The sequence below is a fragment of the Quercus robur genome, chromosome 4 (assembly GCF_932294415.1).
Source record: "Quercus robur chromosome 4, dhQueRobu3.1, whole genome shotgun sequence".
NCBI lineage: Eukaryota > Viridiplantae > Streptophyta > Magnoliopsida > Fagales > Fagaceae > Quercus > Quercus robur.
Window position 1 is genome coordinate 79,135,231 of NC_065537.1, and position 14,041 is coordinate 79,149,271.

General features: G+C 30.8%; 2 protein-coding genes and 1 long non-coding RNA gene across 3 annotated transcripts; 1 reads left to right on the forward strand and 2 right to left on the reverse strand.

Annotated features, from left to right (window-relative positions):
- The first annotated feature begins 1,012 nt into the window (after window positions 1–1,012).
- On the forward strand, window positions 1,013–3,972 carry LOC126723910 (uncharacterized). Its single transcript, XM_050427915.1, has 2 exons — window positions 1,013–1,620; window positions 2,904–3,972. Exons 1-2 carry the CDS (start codon window positions 1,318–1,320, stop codon window positions 2,967–2,969), a joined length of 369 nt encoding a protein of 122 aa, XP_050283872.1. The 5' UTR covers window positions 1,013–1,317; the 3' UTR covers window positions 2,970–3,972.
- A 5,521-nt stretch (window positions 3,973–9,493) lies between these two features.
- LOC126722709 (uncharacterized) lies at window positions 9,494–11,093 on the reverse strand. The gene is made up of 5 exons (XM_050425862.1): window positions 10,970–11,093; window positions 10,328–10,492; window positions 9,917–10,190; window positions 9,708–9,804; window positions 9,494–9,629 (listed from the first exon to the last, which is right to left on the reverse strand). The coding sequence occupies exons 1-5, from the start codon at window positions 10,976–10,978 to the stop codon at window positions 9,494–9,496; spliced, it is 681 nt and encodes a 226-aa protein (XP_050281819.1). The 5' UTR covers window positions 10,979–11,093.
- An 873-nt stretch (window positions 11,094–11,966) lies between these two features.
- On the reverse strand, window positions 11,967–13,362 carry LOC126723911 (uncharacterized). Its single transcript, XR_007654515.1, has 3 exons — window positions 13,254–13,362; window positions 12,991–13,104; window positions 11,967–12,326 (listed from the first exon to the last, which is right to left on the reverse strand). It is a non-coding gene; the product is annotated as an uncharacterized LOC126723911 (long non-coding RNA).
- Window positions 13,363–14,041: the final 679 nt, after the last annotated feature.

Consider the following 14,041-nt stretch of genomic DNA (forward strand, 5'->3'; position numbering starts at 1 on the left):
TTTCTTGGACTTAATTTTAATTTGTAAGGACCTAATATATTGTTAAGGAGACCAAAGTTTAAGAATAAAATTTGGTTATAAACTTTGTTGTAGTCACTCTCACTAAATGAATTAACATTGTTATATATTTTGAAAATTTAATCGATGAATTGCATGTTCTTTATATTCTTAAAACATGTTAAAATTTATGCTAATTGGTTGTTATTTGCCATTCAATCCATAAAATTATTTTTTATGTATAATTTTAAATTACAAAAACTTGAAATTTAAATATTTGATTAACGACATAGCTATTGATCTTTTATCTCCTTGAAATGTTGCAAGTATGAAGTATTTAAGAAGAAAATATAATTAAATGGTTGATTTGTTAAAATTCACGTACAATAAAAAAATATTGAGTAGAGTTGTAATCTTAATCTACAATCATGCTTGTTGCCAAATTTTATTTAAAATTTAATTATATTTGGCCTAAAAAAATTTAGGGTGGTCACAAATTTTTTTTAAAGATTAAAAAAAATCATAAATTTTTAAAATCTATAAATAATAATTTTATTTATTTTCAAATCCGGATGGTCTTGTGACTACCTAAACTCTATGTAAAGCCGCCCCTGAATTAGAATATAATTAAATATATAAATAGATTATATCATATGGATTTATGGTAAATAGCAGGTTTCGTATATCCACTGTGTAAATTACGTTGAAACTTCCTACCGAATCATTTGACTGTTTGAGTTCCTTTAGCGGGATTACTTATGGAATCCAAAGTCGACAAAAGTTTTGAGCAGAGCACCAAATCAATAAAATAACCAATTAAAGCTGTCAATCATTTGACCAACTTGTGAATGAGATGTAAATAAAAAAACTTAATTAACAATTTTACATCTCAAAAAACAAGATCGATTTTAATAAAATAAAAGGTCAACTTAATAATATTTAATTAATATTTAGTATTAAAAAGGCTCACTAAAATTTTTGGTCCCAGGCATGCATTGAACCGGCCCTATTTTGGATTGCAATTGCATCACAGTCATATTTACTTTTGGGTCGTATATGGTGCAGAAAAGGCCTATCACTCTCATATATGAAAGTACTTGTGAGTTTCCATTTCCCACTGTTTCCTATGCATGAACATGAATATTGTTCTAGGACAAGCACTACAAAAACAAGAACTGCTAATGGTGGCTCCGCAGTCCGCACCTTCACAGCAACATTACCTTCATTTTCATCAACATTGAAGCACTTTTATTTAAGCCCCCCTCTAGCTTTCCTGTCACTCTTTTCAGTGATCTTTTTTTTCCAACTAAGAAGAAATTAATGGCGGAATCAGTCATCTCTGGTCTTGTACAAACGATCATTGAAAATTTGGGTTCTCAGATTTTACAAGAGATTGGAAAAATCCGCGATTTCAAGAAGGAGCTTGACAAACTTGACAAAACAGTTTCTAGAATCGAAGTTCTACTTAAGGATGCAGAGGAGCAACAAAGTTATAGCCATCAAGTCAAGGACTTGATCGATAAGCTAGAGGACGCAGTTAAAGAAATAAAAGAGTTGGTGATAGAATTCAACACTAAAGCTTCACGACAAAGAGCAAGGAGGGGGAACAAAGTCATAAAAGAGGTACGCACTTTCTTTTCAAATTCAAACCCAATTGCTCTTCGGATTGAGATGAGCGGTAAGATAGAGGAAGTGAGGAAGAAACTAGATGACATAGCCAAGGATAACAGAGATTTCAAGGTGAAAGTAATCCCAGAACATGAAGCGAGTAGCAGTAGCTGAGTAGCCAAACTTACTGCCTCATTTGAATTCAATAAGAACTTTTAGCTAGGAGATAAGATTAGATTGCTGGTCATTATCTTTTGAATCCAGTTCTGTATTTAAAGGGCAGAAACAATGAATAAAAGGCAGAGAAGAATTAGAACCCAAACATCTTTTTTCTTTCCTTGTTCTTGGAGATTAGTCATCTTGAAGTGCCAGTCATTTCATAAACACAACCAAACAGATCAAAGACAATGTTATGATTCGGACAACAACCTGGACTTGGACTCTTGGCTTGCACAATTGTTGCTGCAACAGAAGCTTGGGATAAGGATAGATGTCTACATGATGCATAGTGTATTTTGTGACATTTTGTAAAAGATTATATTATGATCCATGCATGGTACTTACTGTTAGATTTTAGATTGTAGTTTTTCTTGACAATATAATATACAAACTTTTTTTTTTCTTTGGTTGTATTTGTATAAAGTTTCTCAAGTATTCAAGATCAAGCTTTATTAAAGCAACTCAGTGAAGTACGTTTTGTGCATTCTTGACTGATACCTAATTGACCGAGAGCCGCACTTTGAAAAATACTCGATTGATGCTCTATTGATTTAGAGCAGTAGTAGGTAGTCGCTTGATCCAAGTTCATTCAATCGAGAGTCAAAAGACTTTTTTTTTTTTTTTAGTTACGTATTAAATTTGAAATAAGTATCTTGTTTCTATACCTTAATTTAAAACATATATATATAGAGCCTTAAAAACTCGACTCTAGTGAGGCAAAAAGAGGCAAACTCAGAGCCAACCAGATAGAAATTGTGGGCTTAAACCCGTGCATATATAGAGTGAGATTTCCTCCAGTGTTATCAACAACGTGTAAACAAAGTCTAAAACCACAATGTGGATTTCAATTAACTTAACTGGTAAAATATTTTACTAAAAATAAAAAGTATAAAACCACAAGACCTTCATCCTAATGAGTTTAGGATGCATATAAAACCTTCAAGGGGGTGCCTTGGAGCTGGTCAGAGGTTTTGATAATAGACATGGGTTGAATTGTTTGTGAAGGGTCCATGTACAATAAGTTTAGAGCTCCAAAGCCAGCGAGTTATAACGGTGAGTTTGTCTATTGTGTCATACAGATTGAATCCTGCTATGTTGCCTCCGCACCTTCACAGCAACATTACCTTCATCTTCATCAACATTGAAGCACTTTTATTTAAGTCCTCCTGTAGCTTTCCTATCACGCTTTTCTGTGTTCCCTTTTCCAACTAAGAAGAAATTAAGGGCGGAATCAGTCATCTCTGGTCTTGTACAAACGATCATTGAAAATTTGGGTTCTCAGATTTTACAAGAGATTGGAAAAATACTCGATGTCAAAAACGAGCTTGAAAATCTCGGGAATACAGTTTCTAGAGTCCAAGCTGTACTTAAGGATGCAGAGGAGCAACAAAGTTGTAGCCATTAAGTCAAGGACTTGATCCATAAGCTAGAGGACGCAGTTAAAGAAATAGAAGAGTTATTGATAGAATTCAACACTAAAGCTTCACGACAAAGACCAAGGAGGGGGATCAAAGTCATAAGAGAGGTACGTACTTTCTTTTCAAATTCAAACCCAATTGCTCTTCGGTTTGAGACGAGCGGTAAGATGGAGGCAGTGAGAAAGAAACTAGATGACATAGCAAAGGATAACAGAGACTTCAAAGTGAAAGTAATCCAAGAACATGAAGCGAGTAGCAATAGCTGAGTAGCTAAATTTACTGCCTCATTTGAATTCAAATAAGAACACCTTTTAGCTAGGTGATCAGATTAGTTTTCTGGTTATTATCTTTTGAAACCGGTTCTGTGTTTAAAGAGCCGAGGCAATGAATAAAAGGCAGAGAAGAATTATAACCCAAACATCTTTTTTCTTTCCTTTTTCTTGGAGACAAGTCATCTCAAATTGACTGTCATTTCATAAACACAACCAAACAGATCAAAGACACTGTTATGATTCGGACAACAACCTGGACTTGGACTCTCGGCTTTCACAACTGTTGCTGCAACAGAAGCTTGGGAAAAGGATAAAAAAAAAAGTTTGAAGCTAGGAGAGGTTCTATTAGACACTCATTCGTCTATATGTAACTAACCAATGTCTTACATGATGCATAGTGTATTTTGTGACATTTTTTAAGAAATTATATTATAATCCATGCATGATACTTACTGTTAGATTTTAGATTGGTAGTATTTCTTGACAATATAATATAGAAACTTTTTTTTTCGTAAAAACTAAAAAGTTGCTCAAGTATTCAAGATCAAGTTGTGTTGAAGCAACTCAATGAAGTACGTTTAGTGCATTCTTGGCTGATACTTAATTGATCGAGAGCCACACTTTGACAAATACTTGATTGAGAGCTGTAGTTACCCTTGATTGAAGTTCATTCAATCAAGAGTCGAAGACTGTTTTTTTCTTTTCTTTTAGTTACGTATTAAATTTGAAATAAGTGTCTTGTATTCTAAACCTTAATTTGAAACATATATATAGAGCCTTACAAACTCGACTCTGATGAGGCAAAAAGAGGCAAACTCAGAGCCAACCAGATAGAGAAATTGTGGCCTTGAACCCGAGGGTATATATAGTGAGATTTTCTCTAGTGTTATCAACAACTAGTAAGTTGCCCGTGCGATGCACGGATAGTAATGTGATGTTTTATGTAAGACGGTTTTGGAGAATGTTGTACATATATTAAAAAGAAAAAGTAAACTAATTTAATAATTACATCAAAGAAACATATACATTTTGAAATATTAAAAATCAAATTAGTAGCATCGTATCACAAAGATCAATCTACTCAAACTATATAATGAGTCAATGGCAAAGTTTTCTTTATCACAACAATTGAGTTAAATATTAAAAATAGAGAGAAACCACATATGAAAGAAAAGTATGAAAGAAAAGGCAACAGAGTAACAACAAATATTAATATTTTCTCCAATATTCCTCCATAAGCGTATTTTGTTTTAGAATTATTATTTTTTGCTTTTGTTTCTAATACTAAAACGGTGGATATGCTAAAAATCATGAGGAAGAAAAAAAATATATGGTGTAAGCTCAGACCTTTAATTAGAGATTAATGAGATAATAGTAAAAATAAGTTAATATGATATTTTGGATAATAGTTCAAAAAAACTTAACGAAAAGAGGTCAAAAAGGCTAAATGTAAAATTAGAGCACCACATGGCAAAACCTCATGCTCTCCGACATAAACCTTGTGCTATATATAACCTTGAAGCTTGTGCTATACATTTTGAAGAATTAGCTTCAATTATATTATATTAGTAAAAAGAGGAAAAGGAAAAAGTAATAGTCTTTATAGTCCAGCAGGAAGATGAGTCTAGCAGGAAGTTGACGACAACCATCTTTATCAAGAAAAATGAAAGGGTGAAATTTGACCATTTTGTTCAACTTATTAACAAAACTGTAATGATTCATCTATAATGATTTTTCAGCCTCCTTGAAGCTTCCAATATACATTAATTCTGGCTAAATATAGTATGAAATATATCTTTTGCCACTAATACCAAGTCTTACATACCAAGAACTAATACCAAAAAAAATGTCCCACACATAAGGGCCTTTTTTGCCATCAGTGACCTTCATTCTAGTGATGCAAATATGTCACCAATTATTTAAGGATTGCCCTAATGGTTATCAAACATAGCAGTCAAGACCTGAAAGAAAATTTTAAAAAGAAACCGTGTGAATTTTCATTTAAAGATGAACTTTATTGCAATCATGTTCAAAGTAGGATAACTATTAAATTCCTAGAGAATTTCATTTAGTGAAGAGAAGCAGCTCTAGTGACCAAATTTGGTAGTAGTATTTTAAAAAATATTCAAAGAATATCATATGCTAAGTTTTAGCTTAGTTCTAATTGAAATTGATTCATCATGGGGAATTATATAAAAATAAATTAAGAATCATTAGTTGCAGTTACTGTTTGGGCTACTTACCTTCAACGGAAAGGCGTGCCAATTCTCCATCTTGAGTAACACTTTATGCACCATTGACATAGGCACAAAAAATGCGATTATTGGAAATTTGTTGTGTAGAAAAGCTCTTCGGAAACCACAATCCAACCAAGGTTACGCCTATGAAGCCTGAAAATTTTGAGTAGGACGAAATTTCAATAGCAACTTGTATTTGTGAATCATAATATGATTAAAGTTCATGTCAAATATAGCAATTTTATTAACCATAAGGTGACTCATGCAAGTGACGTACATGTTTGGCTCTAGGAATTTCAAAGATTGCTCTTGGTCATTTGTCATTTCTTAATTGTATGGCATATAAAAAAAGGTCTTGGGACAAAATAGAGCTATTGACAAAGATTTGTCCTATATAGCCATTGACACATTGGAGCTGCCAAGTAGGAATTTAACTATATAGCATTAAAAAACCCAAAAAAAGGTTCTTTCTTTACCTTAACAGGTTGACAATGTTAATCTTTTGCATTGGCCCTATCTTCCTGGAATCATCCACAACATTAAAAGACAAACGAAGAATACAATAATATTTAACAGGGAATTTTTTAGCAAAATTTTTTAAGGTGCTAATAAACAGAAAATACAGGTAGGAGTACATATGGATTATAAAAAAAAAAAAAAAAAAAAAAAAAAAAAAAAAAAAAAAAAAAAAAAAACCTCCTTGGTGAAGGAGAGATAGAGAGATTTATGAACCTAGTGAAATCGATGAAAAGCGTGGAGAGCACCTCAATGGTCTATTTGAAACCCTTTGAAGTCATTTATTCAAGATTGAGGGTATGACCAAATGTATGTCAAATATTGTAAGAGAGGAGATTGATTTACAAAATAGGAAGCGCTGAAAAGCCATAGGTTCACGTAATTGAGGAACGGTTTGGGTATGCTAAGAGACTTCAAGAGGAGAATTGTGGACTGGAGAGAGTAAATGTGACTATTAATGAGGGAGTTTGGTTGATTGATGAGTAGGTATCTAATGGGATTTGTGTTATTCTCCACATCAGCAAGCTACAAAGGTTATAGATAGATATAGATATTTTTTTTTTTTAGGAAAAATATAGATATAGATATTGAGTTATAAAGATATTGATTTATAAAGAAACACAATTGTGTGCATTAAGTTTAAATGGGAACTGATTAGTTAAGAGAGAAAGACAGGTGAACCTTTTTTTTTTAAGAAAGAGAGATGAGCTGGTTCAATGGTTTTTGCTATAGCTATTAAATAACTCGCATCCTTTCAATTTCAAGAAAAGATGTTAAAATTCCATTTTTAAAGAGGTGAGGTGGAAGGTCAAATGTAAAAGTTGTTCTAATAGAGCACCACATGACAAGACTTCATGCTCTCTCGCATGAGGTCTCTACTTTTATATATATACTAGTGTTTAACCCGCGCAACGCGCGGGATTATTTAAAATCTTATAAGTAGAAAAGAATACCGCTAATTGCTTTTAATATATATTATACATTGTGAAGACTCTTAGTCATTACTATTCTATTTTTGATGGTATTTACGAATGATCCTAATAAATTACATTGTAATAAACAGACATGTTTTTCACTGTATGTCTCTATTAAAAAAATAAGAGATCAAAATAATAACCTGTGTATAGCTATAAGAATGGTTTCATTAGAAGTAATAAAGTTGTAAGAATTAGATATCATTATGTTTGTTTTTAAAAAAAAAGGAGGTGAGGAAAAGAAATGGAAATAAAAATTTAGATTGTTAGATTTATATATCTGAATCATGGCATACTATTTCAGAAAATAATGTGTTTGAACTTACCATATTTCTTAGGTAAAAGTCCATAGTGTTCTATTAACCAACCGATCATGCATTCAACTATTTTAAAAAAAAACCTTAATAAATGATTAGAAGAAAAAATAGTCATAATAGACATTATAAGGGAATTTTGATGTATTGAAGTAGATATATAACTAATCCAAACAGCCACAATAACTAAAAAAATAGTTGAACACACATAACTTCTTACTTTACAACAATAGAACAGTAGGGGAAAATCTATTTATTTTATTAAAGCAATTCTGTCGACTACATTCTTCATTCACTTTATACACTTTGAAATCAGCCATTTTGGGTTTTACTATAATTACATTTTATAGTAATGCTGTCCTAATCTGTCAGCTTTATTCAGTACATTCAGTTTAGTCTTCTAAAGAAAAAAAAAATAATAATTAACAATACTATGAAATACATAAAGACTCTTAGAGTAAGGTAGTTTATACATTAGAGTTCAGTTTTTTTTCTTCTTTGTAGCAATTTGCTTAGTACTCTTTTGACGTTTTTGAAGCATTTGGAGCGGCATTCTTTTAGGTCTTTGAGCAGATGTTTCTCCTATTTCTATTTTTTGACTGGCTATGTACCTTTCCTTCCTTGATTTTTTTACAATTTCCTCCATTGTGTCCTGAAATTATTTGCGTTAGTTAGATATGTAAAGTAGATTATGTGTAGAGTAATGTTTGAATCATATAGTAAGCAAGTTGAAGTAAGTATGTTTCAATCACCTGAAGGTTCTTCAACTTTACTTGCGTCTTTTTGCTTATGTGAAATTTCCTTCTCCAAAATTTTTGAGACCGTGTAATTTTCTTTTCCATACTTCAAATTATATTCATCAAGATGCAGTTGGAACAAATATTCGTTGCCAATTATTTTTTGAATCTCTTTTGGTAAAGTATTCTCATCTAATTTCAACATCTGTATAAACAACAAAACAAACAATAAGCAAAATATATATATATATACATGTAACATTGGTAAGAAAGTATAAAATTTCAGTTTTCAGAAAATAAATATATAGGGCTGACATTTATATATGAAATTACCTCTTCTTGCATCTCTGCAAGTTCTTTTGCTGTTTTAGAAATAATTTTCTCAGCTCCTTTGTCAAACAATATGAATGTGGTTGAGCCGGTCTCATCTTGTACTTGGACTTGTATTCTATAACTATTTTAGATACAAAGTTGTTAATAGAATATTATATATAATTTGTGTGTGTTTTAGAATTTACAATTCAAATTTTTTTTTAATTACCTTGGGACTGCAAATTTTGTCTCATTTTTACAACGTTCACACCATAGAACTCCTTTGACTTGTTTCACTTTCGTCTTGCATATAAGGCATGCAACATAATACCATCCATATTTGTTGTTGATATTAATGATTTTGGCATTACATGTTACCATCAAGTTCTATAACACAAAGATTAGTCAGTTTATAAAATTATATCTTATTATAAAACACATAAACAGTTACTAATTACGATAAATTCATGATGTAAGAATATAGTTGATACCTTTGTCTCTGAGTTCCATTCCAAGTTCTTTATTTCAGCAACTGTTTTTTTATTATGTAAGGCCAGTTCTGCATCTTGAATTTTAGGTAGTCCCTTTGGTAGTATATCTTTTACGTTTATGTCTTTTGTGCTGTATCTTTTACGTTTATGTCTTTTACGTTTTCTTTCTATTTGTATATATCTATCATTTAAGGAATATTGCTAAGTAGGTACACTATTGTAAAGAAAAAGTGTAATAGTACTTACTTGTTTCTCATTTCTGCAACTTCTGGAATGTTTAAATTTACATACAGCTTTGTTGCAAAAGTGGATGATAGTTGATATTGACCTATAAAAAAGTTATAAAATTTATAAGTATTATAGATACGTAAATATTACATATTTGATAAATGAGTTAATCAATTGTTACCTCTAAAAGTTTTCACTATAGTTGAAGTCACTATTACTATGAATGGCCCTTTATTTGTTTTGTAGAAATCATCATCTATTTGTTGTGCAGTATTTCCCCATAAAGTTGTTTGAACAGATTTGTTCCTGAAGTTGTTTATATGTAAGTTTGAGTTATTTTAAAATTATAAGATATAAGTTTAAAAGAATGTATATATATCTTACTCTTCTAACAACAGTTGAATGTTTCTTATCTTTGTTGGACGCCCTCTTGTTTTGATCTCCTCAATGGCTCCAATGTAGTCCAATATGCCAATCACATCTGTTAAGATCACATTTAAAAAAAAAAATAAAAGTCAGTATTAAGATATGAATTGCATGATTTTTTAGCTCTGTAAAAGTAGGTGCTTGGCTTGTAAAATAATATAAATTACCAGTTAAGTAAGTTGTGTTATAACAACGGGAAGCTATTGTTCCATAATCAGCAAATTCAAATTGGAACTGAGGTATTGAATGGTCAAATCCTTTGAATTTTGTGACTGAAGTTGTTGAATTAAAATGTATTTTGAGATCGTTATGTACTGGACGATAGTTCCCTTTATATTCTTCTACTAAGAATTTTGTAATTGTATATATGCTCCCTTCAATTAGTTGTGGACGAAAACTTTGAGCAAGACTCTTTCTGATGCTTGCATGTATCAATGTTCCCTACGAACATTTCAAATGAATTATCCTTTAATCTATAACAGCAGTACATAACAACCAATTTACATTGTCTGGTTGCAAGTTTTAATGAAGAAAGATTAGTAAGAATTATTCTAAAAGGGGTTCAATTATGAATTTACCTCTTTGTCAACCAATATCATATCGAGGCTAATCAGATCATTGTTGTTTGCTATATTAATTGCATCCCACATTCGTAAAACTCTAACTTTCACTTTTGAGTTTTTTTTGTCTGTCAATATCTGCTTCAAATTTGTGTACTCCATATTCTTTTGAATTTGTATTATCTGCATAATTTAAACATCAGTTAAATTTATATATAATTATGGAGTAAAATCTGTCATTTGCAACATAAGCGACAATATAACTATTAGACTATTTAAATATTTCAGTTTGAAAAACGTAATAAAAATCTTTAAAAGAAAAACAATATTTAATTATTTTAACAATTGAAGAAAAAGATTTCAAGAGATTGAAAAAAAATAATGGGATAATAGCGAAAATGGTATCTAAATGTAATATTTATTGAGTAATGCAGCAAAATTGAAAGGAAAAGACAATGAGAAAATAAAAGTGAAATCTTAACAAAAAACTCTTAAATGGAAAAAAATAATATTAATAAAAAAGGAGAAAGTTAGAACTCATGTTTTTTGATTGAGATAAAAGAAGAACCCTAGAAAATTAAACTCAATAGTGGGAAAATGATCTGTGAACAGTTATAAACAATTGGGAATGGTAATTGAATAGAAAGAAAACATACTCACTTTCTTCATAGTCTGTTGTTACAGAGAAGTCTTCTGAATAGTTTGCTGTTGCAGTGAAGGAATGGCGGTTGAAATAATTGAGGGAGGGATTCTGTTTTTGTGTTTGTGTATTTGTATTTGGCCGAATAAGTATATTGGTTCAAGATTTTCATTTTGTCGCACCACTTCAATGAGTGATTGTTCTACTTTGGGCTTGATCAATGTCGCACCACTTCAATGAGTGATTCTTCTACTTTGGGCTTCATCAATTTATCTGAATGGGCCGAAATATAGTTATTATCTGAGGCTTACTTTACTTCAGTAAGAGTAAGTGTATCACGCAATCAATAACATTTTTTTCTCATGAGTGAGGCTGGGCTTGGGATTGGCCTTAATTGTATATGATTGTCTCTCATAACTTTATAGGGCTCATGGTTATTAGATGAAATGGGTTGGGCTTTTTTAGGTTAAGGTATGGATCTATCCACATGAGAAATTGGAATTGTTATATGTCCACAATAAGAATTTATTTGGAACTTTAATTCTGAGATTTGTGTATTTGGCAATTATCTGATTTGGGAATATACAATGGCCTCATTCAATGTAATTTTTGTGATTTGTAATTATTAAATGTCATCCAAACTCAGGACCTTTGAGTTTTAGATACAAAAGTATATATATGTGAAAAGAAAGACTAAAGCAGTCAGGTTTGTTCTTTGTTTTCGTTCTGAAAATTCAATTGAATTTGTTGTTGGCAACCAGATCAACTTCAATAATTTGTTGTTTAACATGACAAATAACTTGTAAAATATTTAATTTTTAAGCGTGGTTGTACAAGTTCATATATTTTATTGGTGCAGTAGAATTTTTAGCAAACTAAAAGAAGTATATGTAATCAATCAAATGTTTGATACCGTTTTGCAGTTTCAGTTTTATGGTCATGCTACATTGGATGCTGCACATACAATCTTTGAAAGTATTCTAAAGTATGAAACTTAAAGGAAAAGAGGTGTGTTCCAATCAAACATGATCTACTAAATGAATTATAAACAATTTCTGTCAATTTAATAGTAATTACATTCATTGTTTTATAAATGAAAATTCACCTTCCAGCAACCATAAACTTACAACAACAAAAATACATTACACTTTCAGATTTCAAAGTCTTACAATTTTAATCGCTATTCAAAAACAGTATATCAGGTAGGATGGAAAACAGTTTGAAATAGTGATAATGCTTTTTTTTTTTTCGCGCTCCGTCTCCCCTTGAATAGTAAGCAGTAAGTCATCGGTTCATTTTCAATAATAAGTAAAATGGGTTGAAACTGCTGTTTTTGCTAGGATGACAGCAAGTACACACTGGCAGTTAATGAGTCCCCTATTAAAAGAAATGAACCTTAAGATCAATAGGATGCCAAAAAAAAAAAATAAAGAAAGAAGGAAAGTGTAATAAGCAGGAAATCAAATGGTATAAAATTATTTTTCTCAATATATCCAAAAAAATATAAAAAACAATACAAATTCTGTTAAGTTCAAACAGTAATATAATAATTGATAAGAAGTAAATTACAGTTCAAACTCTAGCCATGGTTTAATAGTTTAGGTAGTTGTAGACATGAAGTTCGGATTTCTTTTTTTCTTTTCAAGTGAGGGAGGGGAGAGATATGAAATCAGGTTCACCCAATGAGGAAACAGGACAGTGCCACCAACCCACAAAGGTCATTGTTAATTTTGATTTAGTTCGTCCAAAAAATTAAACAGAATTAGTTGAAGGTCTGTAACCTGGAGTCTCTAAAGTCAATATTGTAAAGTCAATAAATCTTAAGTTTAACATGGTCAATATTTCAATATGCAAATAATTCAAATCTAATGTTCATAATAACTGAACGTTTGAGTCTCTGCAAAAACTTCTAACATTTATAATCCTGTATCTTAAAATAATTCTTAGTGGCCTTTGAATTGCTTACTTCTAAAGCAGTACGCAGTATATAAGTACAACTCAGTTATCATTTGGTAAATATAGAATTCAGTTTAAATATTACCTTATCCTGTAATGCAAAAGCTTTCCGGTGAACAGTATCATTCTTCAATGTGGTACTTCTTATACTACTGCCACCCCCAAGTTTCTCATGACTAATAGCTTTTGTCTTGAGGATCTGTTCAGTAGAGGTAGATACAAAGTCAGAAGATGACCCTATGGTCTGTGTAACAGAATCTGAGATCTGTTATTAAATCTGAAATGTTTTAGATAATTGTTTCTAGCATTGTATTACAGCAGATATTAGTTTTTTTTGTCAATGGATACCTTATCAGATTTAGACCGTGATGACCAAAATTCACAGCTTTTTGCCAATACAGAATTGTAATATTTCCAGCATTAACTCTCGTCTACAATAAGATGTGACTAATTTCCCCTTGATGTTTAACCATATAAGTATGAAGAAAGAATTATAAACATATAATGTTCCCTGGAAACAATTAAAAATACTTATGTCAAAGAAAATGTTAGGAATGTATAAGTTAATTAAGCAAAAAGTTCTGTAAGTTGAAGATGCAGATATGAAAAAAAAAAATTTTAGATTTCTGTATCCATTTTTTTTTTAATATTATTTTTTGGTTTAAAAAATTTTAAAACTTACCTATTAGTCAACCAAGATAATAGCAATATTGATCAGATCATGGTTGTTTGTTACGTTAACTGCATCTCACATTCATTGATTTCTGCTTCAAAGTTTTGTACTTCGTTGCAATATGAATCTGTACTATTAGAACATTTTAAACATTAGTAAAGTTTAAATATAACAGTGGACAAAAACCTACTGTTTACAATATAATTGACAATTTAGTTTACATTAACAATAACTTGAAATAATATTAATAAACAGTATGTGTTACCTTTAGGCAAATTATCAAATACCATGTACATTTAAATTAGGATGATCAGTTCATCCAACAATCTGGCCTTGAATCTTAGTCTCACAATTTCAAACTCTATATATGTCCATGACCATGGGTGTCATCTTCTCAGGAGAATAAGGAAGATATGAACCATTCTTATTAACTTCCTCAAAAAGTAACAAATACCATCCACCA

Coding starts and splice junctions, on each gene's coding strand:
- LOC126723910 (XM_050427915.1), top strand. CDS start 1,318: ATGGCGGAATCAGTCATCTCTGGTCTTGTACAAACGATCATTGAAAAT. Junction 1,621..2,903: donor GGAACAAAGTCATAAAAGAG/GTACGCACTTTC, acceptor TGTGTCATACAG/ATTGAATCCTGCTATGTTGC.
- LOC126722709 (XM_050425862.1), bottom strand. Junction 10,191..10,327: donor TGATATTGGTTGACAAAGAG/GTAAATTCATAA, acceptor AAATGTTCGTAG/GGAACATTGATACATGCAAG. Junction 9,805..9,916: donor TAACACAACTTACTTAACTG/GTAATTTATATT, acceptor TGATCTTAACAG/ATGTGATTGGCATATTGGAC.